This window comes from Saccopteryx bilineata, chromosome 8 (genome assembly GCF_036850765.1).
Source record: "Saccopteryx bilineata isolate mSacBil1 chromosome 8, mSacBil1_pri_phased_curated, whole genome shotgun sequence".
Classification (NCBI taxonomy): Eukaryota; Metazoa; Chordata; class Mammalia; order Chiroptera; family Emballonuridae; genus Saccopteryx; species Saccopteryx bilineata.
This window is the reverse complement of record NC_089497.1, coordinates 54862847-54876590: the sequence shown is the minus strand read 5'-3', so window position 1 is coordinate 54876590 and position 13744 is coordinate 54862847. Positions and strand designations below refer to the sequence as shown.

The window sequence follows — 13744 nt, the reverse complement described above, 5'->3', positions numbered from 1 at the left end:
GGGATGGAGAAGCAGATGGGCGCTTCTCCTGTGTGCCCTGGTCGGGAATCAAACCCGGGACTCCTGCACGCCAGGCCAATGCTCTACCACTGAGCCAACCGGCCAGGGCCTATTGTTTATATTTTTTTATCCTCCCCCCCCTTCTTCATAAAAAGGATCCTTTTTCATGTAATACTGCTTTGGTGGTGATGAACTCCTTTAGCTTTTTCTTGTCCAGGAAGCTCTTTATATGTCATTCGATTCTAAATGATAGGATTGCTGGGTACAATAATCTTGGTTGTAAGTCCTTTTCATCTCTTTGAATTTTTCTTGCCAATCCCTTCTGGCCTGAAGAGTGTCTGTTTAGAAATCAGCTGACAGTCTTATGGGAGTTTCCTTGTAGGTAACTAACTACTTTTTTTCTTGAAGTTTTTAAGATTCTCTCATTGTCTTTAACTTTTTGCATTTCAATTATGCTGTGTCTTTTTTGTGGGCCTCTTTGAGTTCTTGTTTGGGACTCTGCACTTTCTGGACTTATATGTCTATTTCCGTCACCAGGTTAGGGCAGTTTGCTGTCATTATTTTTTCAAATATGTATTCAATTTCTTGATCTCTCTCTTTTTCTGGCACCCCCATGACGTGAATGTTGGCACACTTGAAGTTGTCCCAGAGGCTGCTTACACAATCTTCGTTTTTTTGGATTCTATTTTCATTTTGCTGTTCTAATTGTGTGTGTTTTGCTTCTTCATATTTCAAATTGCTGATTTGCTTCTCAGCTTCATCTACTCGGTGTTGATTCCCTGAGGATTATTCTTCATTTCATTTAGTGTATCCTTCATTTCTGACTGGCCCTATTTTATGTTGTTGATGTTCTCACTAAGTTCTTTGAGCATCCTTATAACCAGTGTTTTGAACACTGCATCTAGAAGATTGCTTGTCTTCATTTTGTTTAGTTCTTTCTCTGAAGTTTCTTCTTTCATTTGGGATGTTTGTCTCCTCATTTTGGCAGCCTCCCTGTGTTTGTTGCTATGTATTAGATAGAGCTGCCACATCCCCTAGGCTTGGTAGAGTGGCCTGATGTAGTCACTGGTGTTCTGTGGGGTCCAGTGACACAGCCTCCCTCTTCACCCCAGCTGGGCACTTGAAGAGCACTCCCTGTGTGGGTGTGTACACCCTTCTGTTGTAGTTCAGCCTTGATTGCTCTTGGCAAGTCAATGGGAGGATTTACTCCTGGGCTGATCAGCTGCAAGGTCTGGCCGGGACCCCACTGATCACCGACCTCTGCCCACTCAGGAGGATCAATTGTGCAGGGGCTCCTACACAGAGCAGGACTTACTTCGTCAGGTCTCTGGTGCCCACTGAGTCAATCCTTCGAGGGTGTTACTTATGGAGGTGGTTGGTTGGTGGTGCTTTGTCACGATCTGAAGCTTTCCACTGGGTTCACTGGCTCTGGGGCCTTCCAGGAGGTGCAGGCCAAGGTCACCCACCACCTGTATTCTGCCTGGGGTCACCCAGCATGAGATATAAAATGATTTACAGATGACTCCTACTTGTGCTGGGATTGAGGGTGCCCAAGTGAGGCAAAGCTGTGAATCAAGGCCAGCTCCTGCTAGTGCTGAGCCTAGGGCCACTTAGATGTATGTGGAATACTGCTTGTTTGAGTAATTTTAGGAAAGTCTGAAGCCTGAGCCAAGACAGGCCGTTTGTATGGAAAAGCTACTGGAATGTCTTGGGTGGGCCTGAAAGTTTGGTGGGGCGAGGTTGCAGGGAACCCTAGGGTGGGGCAAACAGTGTGAGCCAGGTTGTTGGAGTCCCTGATACGGTACCTACCTATGAGATCTGTGGGGGGAGGGCTCATCGAACGAACAATGGCCTCTGCCAGTACTTCTCTCTGGGAGAGGGCTGCACCCCAGCTCTTGCCTTGACGCTAGACAATTCAGTTCCTCCCCGTGTGTCTCTGGTCTCTTTCTAGCTGTTGACCCAGCACTGGAGCTCAGAGGGCGTGAGTTCAAGTTAGTTTGTACAGGGCCCTATAAGGGGAACTGCCTGTGACTCCAGCAGTCTTTGTCTCCCTTAGACTTAATCCCTGCTGGTTTTTAAGTCAGAATTTATGGGGACTTCTCTTACCAGAACAGGAACTCTGGGCTGGGGGTCCTTGCTCTTCAGGGTCACCTCTGCAGCTGAGATGCCCTCCCGGTTTTTATCCTGCTGCAGGTGGGTGTGGGACCAGCACATTCCGCCTCTCTACCCCTCCTACCAGTCTTGATGAGGCTTCTTTAATTTCTAGTTGTAGGACTTCCATTCAGCTAGATTTCAGGCATTTCTGAATAATAGTTATTTTATAGTTGTAATTTTTATGTGGTTGCAAGAGAAGGTGAGTACTGCATTTACCTACATTGCCATCTTGACCGGACGACTCTAGTGAATAATTTTTTTTTTTTTTCCTGAAGTTGGAAACGGGGAGACAGTCAGACAGACTCCCACATGTGCCCGACCGGATCCACCCAGCACGCCCACCAGGGGGTGATGCTCTGCCCATCTGGGGCATTGCTCTGTTGCAACCAGAGCCATTCTAGCGCCTGAGGCAGAGGCCACAGAGCCATCCTCAGCGCCCGGGCCAACTTTGCTCCAATGGAGCCTTGGCTGCAGGAGGGGAAGAGAGAGACAGAGAGGAAGGAGAGGGGGGGAGGGGGGGAGAAGCAGATGGGCGCTTCTCCTGTGTGCCCTGGCCGGGAATCAAACCCGGGACTCCTGCATGCCAGGCCAATGCTCTACCACTGAGCCAACCGGCCAGGGCAATAATTCTTAAAATTGTTTTTATGGCTTGATATCAGTATCTGTCTTTGTGACAAGACAATTTCAAAAACAAAATATGTAAAATTTCATGTAGAAAAGTATTAAATATTTATAATTAGCTTATGATAGGGAATATTAACTTTATACCCCAGTTTGGCAAAGTGCTACCTTCTCTCATAAAAATAATTCTAGTCTTTTTATTAGGCCATTTGTGTGGTCAAAAATTATGTTCTGTTACCATCATTATAATCATTATATCTTGAATTTCGTTAATAAAAATTTTTGATGAAAATTTTCTCTTTCATTATATGAGTATATAATATCCTTGATTTTACCTTTTTGCACACAAAGCTTAATATATTTACCATCTGGCCCTTTATAGAAAAAGTTTGCCAACCCTTGTCAAAGTTTATTTTTATGAATGTTCTACTCAGTTCTTAAATCTCTGTTTTGTTGGTGATCTTGCTTTTTATTCTCCCTTCCTCTTGGTCATACCTTAGATTACCTTAAGTTGTCATGGTTTGAATGTCTCATTTTCCAAGCACTCCCTCCTGTCGTTCCTGCTCATGCCTCAGGTACTTAGGTTGCAGCAGTCTTTTGTCTCCACGAAAACCTACAGTCAAGCAATTCTGCCTCCTTTTCAGTAACCCTTGTTTTCCTCATACTTTCATCACTTTTCTTACCCAGTTTAAATTCAGCCGTCTTTGTTTATCATAATCACTCTCACTTACAGACACACTCCTTGCTCTCTCTCATACCTAGTATAGGGTTGGCCAAATGTACAGCTTTGGGAACTTTAACTCTGTCTCCAGAATAAAACAAAAAGCTATGTTGAATTAGGGTTACTCTAAGTGGGCCCTTAATGCCTAATGGAAGTCATTTATTTCTTTCTAGTTTAGTCAGCCTATCATTCATGTAGATGCAGTCTGTATTTTAGCCCATGGGCCAGTTCTACCTACTGCCTGTTACTGTAATGTAGTTAAAACTTTATTGGAATATAGCCATACCCTGCTGTCAACTGTGCTGTCAAACAAATATTCTATACTCTGTCCTTTTCATAAACCTCCAACATTTCGCCTACTGTAATCACCTTCAGCCTGCTTCCTATTTCACTGAGAAAATGGAAATAATCTAAAGAGAACTTAAGTAAGTTCCTAGTACCAATATCTATTCATCTGCAAGTTTTAAAGTTGTGATCTTTTGGAGGATGATGGGCTAATAGTGATTTGTTTTATTTTGTAAAACAGCTGAGAATTTTTCCTTAGGATGTTTTGTATAGATAAAGCATATAGTTTAAGTTTCCAGTATCTTTTTCATCTTAAAGGAAATACTATATGTTTTATTAGCTTCAGACTCATTATTATTTTAAATAAAAGTATAATTTACATACCATCAGCTTTACCATTTTTAGTGTTTATACTGTGTATCTCTACTGCATAAAAAGGTCAAGTTGGTTCTGGGTAATGAGTAGTCAGATCAATGGAATTGAATAGAAAGTCCAAAAATTGACTTATGAACGTATTAGTGTATGGTTATAAGATGATAAAAATTAAATCAAGAAAAGCTGAATTACTCTTAAGTGCTGATAGGAAAACTGGATAGCCATCTGGGAAAACCACCTATTATCACATTCTCCCTTAGGATGAACTCCAGTGTATCAGATTTAATGTAAAAGATGAAACTGTAAGTGTATAGGCAGATTGAAATTGGAAAGTCCTTTCTAAACAGCACTCAAAATCTAATATTCATAAAAGAAACAATAGATAAATTCAACTACTTAATAATTAAAACCCCTAGTAGCCAAACAACTCTACCATCACTAAAAAGGGCCAGGCGTGCTTGACCATGCGGTGGTGCAGTGGATAGAGCGTCATCCTGGGATCCCGAGGACCCAGATTTGAGACCCCAAAGTCGCCAGCTTGAGCGCAGGCTCATCTGGTTTGAGCAAAAGCTCACCAGCTTGGACCCAAGGTCACTGGCTCGAGCAAGGGGTTACTCGGTCTGCTGAAGGCCTGCGGTCAAGGCACATATGAGAAAGCAATCAATGAACAACTAAGGTGTCGCAATGAAAAACTAATGATTGATGCTTCTCATCTCTCTCCGTTCCTGTCTGTCTGTCCCTGTCTATCCCACTCTCTGACTTTCTCTCTGTCTCTGTAATTAAAAAAAAAAAAAAAAAAAAAAAAGGCCAGGTGCAAACCCTGGGACTCACATGGGCAAATGACGGGTCTCTTTATGAAGCTCAAGAGAAAGACCAGCAACCTAGTTAAAAGAAAAAAAAAATTAAGTGAAAGATATATCAGGCCATTCACAGAAAAGGACATAAAACAACTGACCCTCATACTGAGGTACTGCTTTTTCACCTGTTAGTTTGCGTCCTTGGAGGTGTAACAGCATGTGGCAGGTCATAGAGAAACAGTCACTCATACATGACTGAGTATAGGGATACACATCAACATCTTCCATGGAGGTGTAACAGCATGTGGCAGGTCATAGAGAAACAGTCACTCATACATGACTGAGTATAGGGATACACATCAACATCTTCCATGGAGGTGTAACAGCATGTGGCAGGTCATAGAGAAACAGTCACTCATACATGACTGAGTATAGGGATACACATTAACGTCTTCCATGGAGGTGTAACAGCATGTGGCAGGTCATAGAGAAACAGTCCCTCATACATGACTGAGTATAGGAATACACATTAACATCTTCCATGGAGACCAATTTGACAATGAATTTTAACATCACAAATACATATAGTTGACTAGAAATTTTTGTTTTTGAGAATTTATCCTGCAAATGTATGAAATAATGTATTTACAAGATATTCGTTACGTTTATAATAGAAAATGTTTGGAAGTAATTGGGGACTGGTTAAATAGTATATCCATTTATTAGTGGAAGATACTGGCTATCAAAGAATGAGATAACTGATAAGATCTCTAAGCGACTGAAGAAAAAAGATGCAGAACACTGATTAATATATGCTATTTTCATATAAGAAAGGAAAAATAAAGAGAACATGTGTTTTTGCTTATGCTTGTGTCAAGAGACTGGAAAGAAACAGGTAAATAAACGTAGTAACCTTTGGAGGGGCAAAGATAGAAGAAAAAGTTTTTACTGTATACTCTTTTTAATGTTTTGATTTTTTTGAACCATGTAAATACACTATATAATCCACAAACAAGCCCTTAAATGATAAAACTTAAATTTTAAAAAGTCTTATTTCTAGAATGGCTAGTTAAAAAGGGGGAAGAGCCTGACCAGGCGGTGGCGCAGTGGATAGAACATCTGACTGGGGCACAGAGGACCCAGATTCAAAACCCTGAGGTTGACGGCTTGAGCGCGGGCTCATCTAGTTTGAGCAAGGTTCACCAGCTTGAGCCCAGGGTCGCTGGCTTGAGCAAGGGGTCACTCACTGTGCTGTGGCGCCCCAGTCAGAGCACATATGAGAAAGCAGTCAATAAACAACTACGGTGCTGTAACAAAGAATTGATGCTTCTCATCTCTCTCCTTTCCAGTCTGTCCCTATCTGTCCCTCTTTCTGTCTCTCTCTGTCTCTGTCACACAAAAAAAGGAAAAGAGAAAAAGAAATGAGAGAACATAAAAAATGTGAAGAAAGATGGTAGAATTAAAAGGGGGGAGATGCATACTAAAGGAGAACAAAAGAGAGGATCAAATATAAGGGTAGCAAAAGTAGGTAATAAAGAATTGACTAGGAAGGTGAGTTTGCATTTATATTCATTGTTGGCTGACTTAGCTATCTTTTTTTTTTTTTTTTTTTTTTTTTGTATTTTTCTGAAGCTAGAAAGAGGGAGAGACAGACAGACTCCCGCATGCGCCCGACCGGGTTTCACCCCGCACGCCCACCAGGGGCGACGCTCTGCCCACCAGGGGGCGATGCTCTGCCCCTCCGGGCGTCGCTTTGCCACGACCAGAGCCACTCTAGCGCCTGGGGCAGAGGCCAAGGAGCCATCCCCAGCGCCCGGGCCATCTTTGCTCCAATGGAGCCTTGGCTGCGGGAGGGGAAGAGAGAGACAGAGAGGAAGGAGAGGGGGAGGGGTGGAGAAGCAAATGGGTGCTTCTCCTGTGTGCCCTGGCCGGGAATCAAACCCGGGACTTCTACATGCCAGGCCAACGCTCTACCACTGAGCCAACCAGCCAGGGCTATGACTTAGCTATCTTAATTGTTCTATTTAGTGTGAAGGGTGATGGGGGTAGTTTTTAGCAACAAAGGAACATTTGTACAGATAACTTTTAAGGCGTTAATGTTTCAAGTATATTTTGGTTAAAGGAAGTTTCTTAATGTTGCTTCTAGGTAAATAAGTTGTTAATTCTTGATCATGTATGAGAATGTAGCAGATAATAAACTTGAATATTTCCAGTTAATTTATTTTGAGTTAAATTTGCTAGCTCCTTGAGGGAAGAAATAATTTGTTTTCTTTGCATGGTTTTGATTGTGTTAGTATGCAGTATTTTTTACATTGCAATTTTATTGAGATATAATTTACCATATCAAAAAACCCACCCCTTGAAGGTATACAATTCAGTAGTTGTAATATACTCACAGAGTGGTAAAGCTATCATTACAATCTAGTTTTTAGAACACTTTCATCACCCTAGAGTCCCATACTTGTTCCCCCTGCATCAGGGAGTCTTTAGTCTACTTTCTCTCTGGGTTTACCTCTTCTGGACATTCCAGATGAATAAATAGACTCATACAGTAGGTGGTCTTTGTGTCCTTCCACTTCTCATAATGTTCTAAAGGTTCACAGTGTAGCATGTACTTGATTCCTTTTTATAGCTGAATAATATTTTGTGTGTATATACACACACCACGTTTTAATTTGTTCATCAGCTGATGGACGTTTAGGTTTTAATTTTTTTGGCTATTATGAATAATAAGAAGATTCATGTACGAGTTTTCATGCGGATATACCTTTTCAGTTCTCTTGTGTACATGCTTTGAAGTAGAATTGCTGAGTCTGTGGTAAATCTAACATTTTAAGGATTTGTAAAATTGTTTTCCAGAGCAGTTGCACCCCTTTTATACTTCTGCCGTCTGTGTGTGAGGATTTCAAATTTAATACATCCATGTTAACACTTTTTATTTATTGTCTGTCTTTTTAAATTGTTCGGTTGGGTGTGAATATTTTATCCCATTCCATGAGTTATCTTTTTACATTTATGTTAAACCATAACTTGAGGTTTATTATTTAAACTATATTTTAGTGTCATGAAGTACATTTACCACATTGTGTAACAAAACAAAAATCTGTACCCATTAAGCAATAAATAACTCAGTGCCCATTTTCTCCCTCTCCTAGTCCCTGGTAACCTCTGTTCTACTTTCTGTCTCTGCATTTGCCTACGCTGGGTTCCTCATATAAATGGAATCATTCGATATTTATCCTTTTTATATCTGGTTTATTTTACTTAGCATAATATTTTCAAGGTTCATCCATATGGTAGCATATGTTAGACTTTCATTCCTTTTTGTGGCTGAATGAAATTCCATTGTGTGTCTATATCACATTCTGTTTATCCATTCTTCTGTTAATGGATACTTGGGTTGCTTCTGTCGTTTGATTATTGTCTGAGTGAGTCTCTGTTTTTAATTCTTTTGGGTGTGTACCCAGGAGTAGAATTGTTGGATCATATGGTAATTGCATGTTTAAAATTTTGAGGAACCTCTAAACCAGTGGTCCCCAACCCCCACGTGGGCCATTTGGTACCGGTCCACAGAGAAAGAATAAATAACTTACATTATTTCCATTTTATTTATATTTAAGTCTGAACAATGTTTTATTTTTAAAAAATGACCAGAGTCCCTCTGTTACATCCATCTAAGACTCACTCTTGATGCTTGTCTCGTAAGTTCGACAATTATATTTTAAAATGCCACAGTTTTTACGCCAGTCGCATAATTTTATTTTGTGCAATTATCTGTCCCACCCTAAAGGCACGTCTGTGAAAATATTTTCTGACATTAAACCGGTCCATGGCCCAAAAAAGGTTGGGGACCACTGCTCTAAACTATTTCCCATAACAGCTGTACCATTTTATCTTTTACTTTTTTGATAGTGTCCTTTGAAGCACAGTTTTTAATTTTGATGAATTCCATTCTATTTATTATTATTTAATTGCGTGCTCTTTTCATGTCATATCTAAGAAATTATTGCTTAATCCAAGATAAAGATTTATTCTCGTATATTCTTCTAGTAGTTTTAGTTCTCACATTTAGGCCTGTGATCCATTTTGAGTTAATTTTTATGTATGAGATGAAGTAGGGGTCCAACTACATTCTTTTGAATGTGGGTATCAAATTGTCCCAGCATCATTGTTGAAAAGACTACTCTTCTCCCATTGAAGTGTCTTGGTACCTATGTGGTTTTATAAGAAAAATTATTTTAGATGACTGTAGTAATGATTCTTTATATCTAAGAAATCTTTATGAGAGTAAAAAAAAATGGGGTGAGGGTGTCCAATTAAAAGTGCTAATTTAATTCTTTCCCAGTGGATATGAGAAATGCTGGTTTGAGTTGAGAAAAATAGAATCAAGATTTTTCATTTGAATCTTAGTCTCTAAGCTCCTTTTTATGTTTTAGTAAATTATAATATTTAAAATATTTCCCTAGGATTCCAATTTTATTTAACCACAAATATATTTTAAATGTAGAATTAAAAAGGTTGTACCCACGAATTGTGTTGGACTATATATGAGTAACATTTCTTTTTTCAGAAATATTTTCTAAATATTATTTTGTATGATTGAGAAAAAGGTTAGAAACATTAACTACTCCACTGAAACAGTGTTTGTTCATATTGCTTAGTCCGCGGTGCTCCTGGTCTCCACGGAAATATCAGGTTATGTGTATACATTACAGAAAGGCAAGGAAGTTGAGTATGTCTGCTTGCAGCTTTTTCTTTTCAACGCCCTATGCCCAATCTCTTTCATTTTCATAAAGCAGTATACTTCTGAAAAGTTTAATTGGAGGCTATTTAAAAATAGCAAAGTATGACAACTCTCAAAAGCCATTTATTTAGGGATTCTTGTGTTAAGATAATTCATTATTTTACAATATTTGTTTTGTTTTAAACTTTCTATATCGTGTACTAGGTGAAAAACCATTTCGCTGTGATGAATGTGGTATGAGATTCATACAAAAATATCATATGGAAAGGCATAAGAGAACTCATAGTGGAGAAAAACCTTATCAGTGTGAATACTGTTTACAGGTAAGATGTGGTTGGAAATTTTTTTTTTTTAAATCTACTTTATTGAGGTATGATTGACACTTGAAAATTTTTCTATCCTAAATTAGAAAATAATTCTAATAAATTAGAAACTAGTACTCTTAGAACTACTTGAAGAGCTATTGTTAATTTGATTTGTAATAGATGATTGGCTCAGCAGATGGACTTGTTTGTATTATTATACTTATATCTATCTTCATATTAATTGCTTTTTTTTCTTTTCTTTTCTTGGTTGACCAAAAACACAAACTAAAACAAAAAAAAACCCTCACTACTGAACTTTGAATTCGACAGTATTTTTCCAGAACAGATCGTGTTTTGAAACATAAACGTATGTGCCATGAAAATCATGACAAAAAACTGAGCAGATGTGCCATCAAAGGTGGCCTTCTGACCTCCGAGGAAGACTCTGGCTTTTCTACGTCACCAAAAGACAACTCACTGCCAAAAAAGAAAAGGCAGAAAACTGAGAAAAAATCATCTGGGATGGACAAAGAGAGCGCTTTGGACAAATCTGATCTGAAGAAAGACAAAAATGATTATTTGCCTCTTTATTCTTCAAGTACTAAAGTAAAAGACGAGTATATGGTAGCAGAGTATGCTGTTGAAATGCCACATTCTTCAGTTGGGGGATCACATTTAGATGATGCATCAGGAGAAATACATCCTCCCAAGTTGGTTCTCAAAAAAATTAACAGTAAGAGAAGTCTGAAACAGCCACTGGAGCAAAGTCAGACAATTTCACCTTTATCCACATACGAAGAGAGTAAAGTATCAAAGTATGCTTTTGAACTGGTGGATAAACAAGCGTTACTGGACTCAGAGGGCAATGCTGACATTGATCAGGTTGATAATTTGCAGGAGGGTCCCAGTAAACCTGTGCATAGCAGCACTAATTATGATGATGCCATGCAGTTTTTGAAGAAGAAGCGATATCTTCAAGCAGCAAGTAACAACAGTAGGGAGTATGCGCTGAATGTGGGCACCATAGCCTCTCAGCCTTCTGTAACACAAGCAGCTGTGGCAAGTGTCATCGATGAAAGTACCACAGCGTCCATATTAGATTCCCAGGCACTGAATGTGGAGATTAAGAGTAATCATGACAAAAATGTTATTCCAGATGAGGTACTGCAGACTCTGTTGGATCATTATTCCCATAAAGCTAATGGACAGCATGAGATATCCTTCAGTGTTGCAGACACAGAGGTGACTTCTAGCATATCAATAAATTCTTCAGAAGTACCTGAGGTGACCCAGTCAGAGAATGTTGGATCAAGCTCCCAAGCATCCTCATCAGATAAAGCCAACATGTTGCAAGAATACTCGAAGTTTCTGCAGCAGGCTTTGGACAGAACTAGCCAAAATGATGCCTATTTGAATAGCCCGAGCCTTAACTTTGTGACTGATAACCAGACCCTTCCAAATCAGCCAGCATTCTCTTCCATAGACAAGCAAGTCTATGCAACCATGCCCATCAATAGCTTTCGATCAGGAATGAATTCTCCACTAAGAACAACTCCAGATAAGTCCCACTTTGGACTAATAGTTGGTGATTCACAGCACTCATTTTCCTTTTCAGGTGATGAGACAAACCATGCTTCTGCCACATCAACACAGGACTTTCTGGATCAAGTGACTTCTCAGAAGAAAGCTGAGGCTCAGCCTGTCCATCAAGCTTACCAGATGAGCTCCTTTGAACAGCCCTTTCGTGCTCCATATCATGGATCAAGAGCTGGAATAGCTACTCAGTTTAGCACTGCCAATGGACAGGTGAACCTTCGGGGACCAGGGACAAGTGCTGAATTTCCAGAATTTCCCTTGGTGAATGTAAATGATAATAGAGCTGGGATGACATCTTCACCTGATGCCACAACAGGCCAGACTTTTGGCTAAAAAAAATAGTGTAAATAATACTGGCACTTTAGAACAGATTAATCAAGAGTGGGGTTACTCTGTGTAAAATGGAGTGCTGTACAGATTTAAGAGCAATGAGATATAACGAGTTAAGCTGATATGAATAGCAAGATAATCCAATAATTGCATTTTGTTTGGTTAGTCAGCATTCTTTGAACTGCCTTACATGTTGTCACCTTTATAGAAGCAATGCATTTACTTGTTTTAGATCAGAAACTTGCTATTCCACCTACACCACGTTTAAAAGGAAAAAAAAACAACACAGACTTTCGCACAATTGTTTCCTAACTGATAACATTGTACATTCTTAGGAGATTGGTAATTGTGTGAAATTTACTCATACTGTTTCTTAAGTTTTTCAGCATAGTCATTGCACTTCAGCAGGGCATCTGATTATACTTTACACAGTGGATTTAAAAGTTTAAATGTCAAGAGATTATGGCTTAAATAAATTAGTGTGTCCTGTGGGGGGAGAAGAAACCACCCTTTTAAAAAGAATGATATGCCATATACCCTTGATTTTCATTTTGCATTATATTGACTTTTTTTTTTTTAGAAAAATCATAATAAAAACCTGATAGTCTAAGACTCCACTATTTAAAAGCCTAATTTTAAAATATGCATACTTTCAAAAGTTTTACCAAAATATGTAACTGTTGATGCATTCACTTCTATGGAAGTATGCATATTGGTGTCAGTTTCTTTGTACAGTTGTACGTAGATATTTTTTATGATTTTTCATGTGCAGGTATCAAGATTTTGAAGTTTTAGTAAGAAGATATTCTGTAGATTACATTCCCAAGAACATAATGCTTATACAAATGTATATTCCACGTTTTAAAGCTTAATTGTATTTTACTTTACTTATACACTTCAGTTAACATAGAGCACTTAGAATCTATTTGGTATTTTTGATTTCTCAAAGTAAAAAAAAATTAGATTTTTAGGTTTGATATGGCTGTGTCATAATCATCTCATAATTGACAATTTTAATTTTTGGCAATAAAAGGAAATTGGGAATCTTTGGAACTGTAAAACTTGGCTTAATCCTTTTCTTTCTAGAATCTTACATGATTGGGTAATTAAACAGTATACAGAAGAACTAAAGAAATGGGCATTTTAATTGCTTATTTTATCTGAGTTACTTTTTAATGAACACTGCTCATTACAATTTTACAAACCAAAAGTGTTTACTAATTCTAGTAACTACAATTTCTTTTTCAGCTAGATGAGTGATCGGAAACTTTGTTGCATTTCAAAATCTAAATAAACTACAGACTTTATCCTTATACCACGAATGTTTTTTTTTAATACTTTGTCTTAAAATAATACAGCATGGTACAATAAGTAGTGGTTTTATATGTACATACATACTTTTATGAAGAATGATGGTTTAAGTTACACATTGGACAGTTTTAATTTTGGGTAAATACCGTTTAGTTTTATTGATTTTATTATCCTGTTTGTTCCAACTTTTCATTTTTTTTAAGTTTTCACCATCTTTGTCATAATGCACATACTAATATAGTACCAGTGATAATCTAGAATTAATACTCTTGGAAAATGAAACTTTATTGTTGTTAATTTCCAATTTAACTTTAAATTGGCCCCATAGGTCTATAGTCTTTGTTTCAGTATAGAGTATTATACATATAAATTATTTTTTTCTTTTATTTAATGTTATACCAAGACTGTTCTCATAAAGAAAGGGAACAAAGAAATGTTCACCCTAAACACTTTTGCAGTTATTTTGAACATACTGATGTTTTTATGATAAGGAATATAAATTATC

The 13744-nt window shown here is 38.3% G+C and overlaps 1 protein-coding gene across 3 annotated transcripts in view; it reads left to right on the top strand.

Annotated features, from left to right (window-relative positions):
* Window positions 1–12503, top strand: part of ZNF148 (zinc finger protein 148) — a 124657-nt gene extending 112154 nt beyond the window's left edge. For all 3 annotated transcript variants that reach the window (XM_066240757.1, XM_066240756.1, XM_066240758.1), the window contains exons 8-9: window positions 9902–10020; window positions 10333–12503. In XM_066240757.1, the coding sequence (XP_066096854.1) occupies window positions 9902–10020; window positions 10333–11931 (1718 nt within the window). In that variant the 3' untranslated portion in view covers window positions 11932–12503. The remainder of the gene's footprint in view (window positions 1–9901; window positions 10021–10332) is intronic.
* Window positions 12504–13744: the final 1241 nt, after the last annotated feature.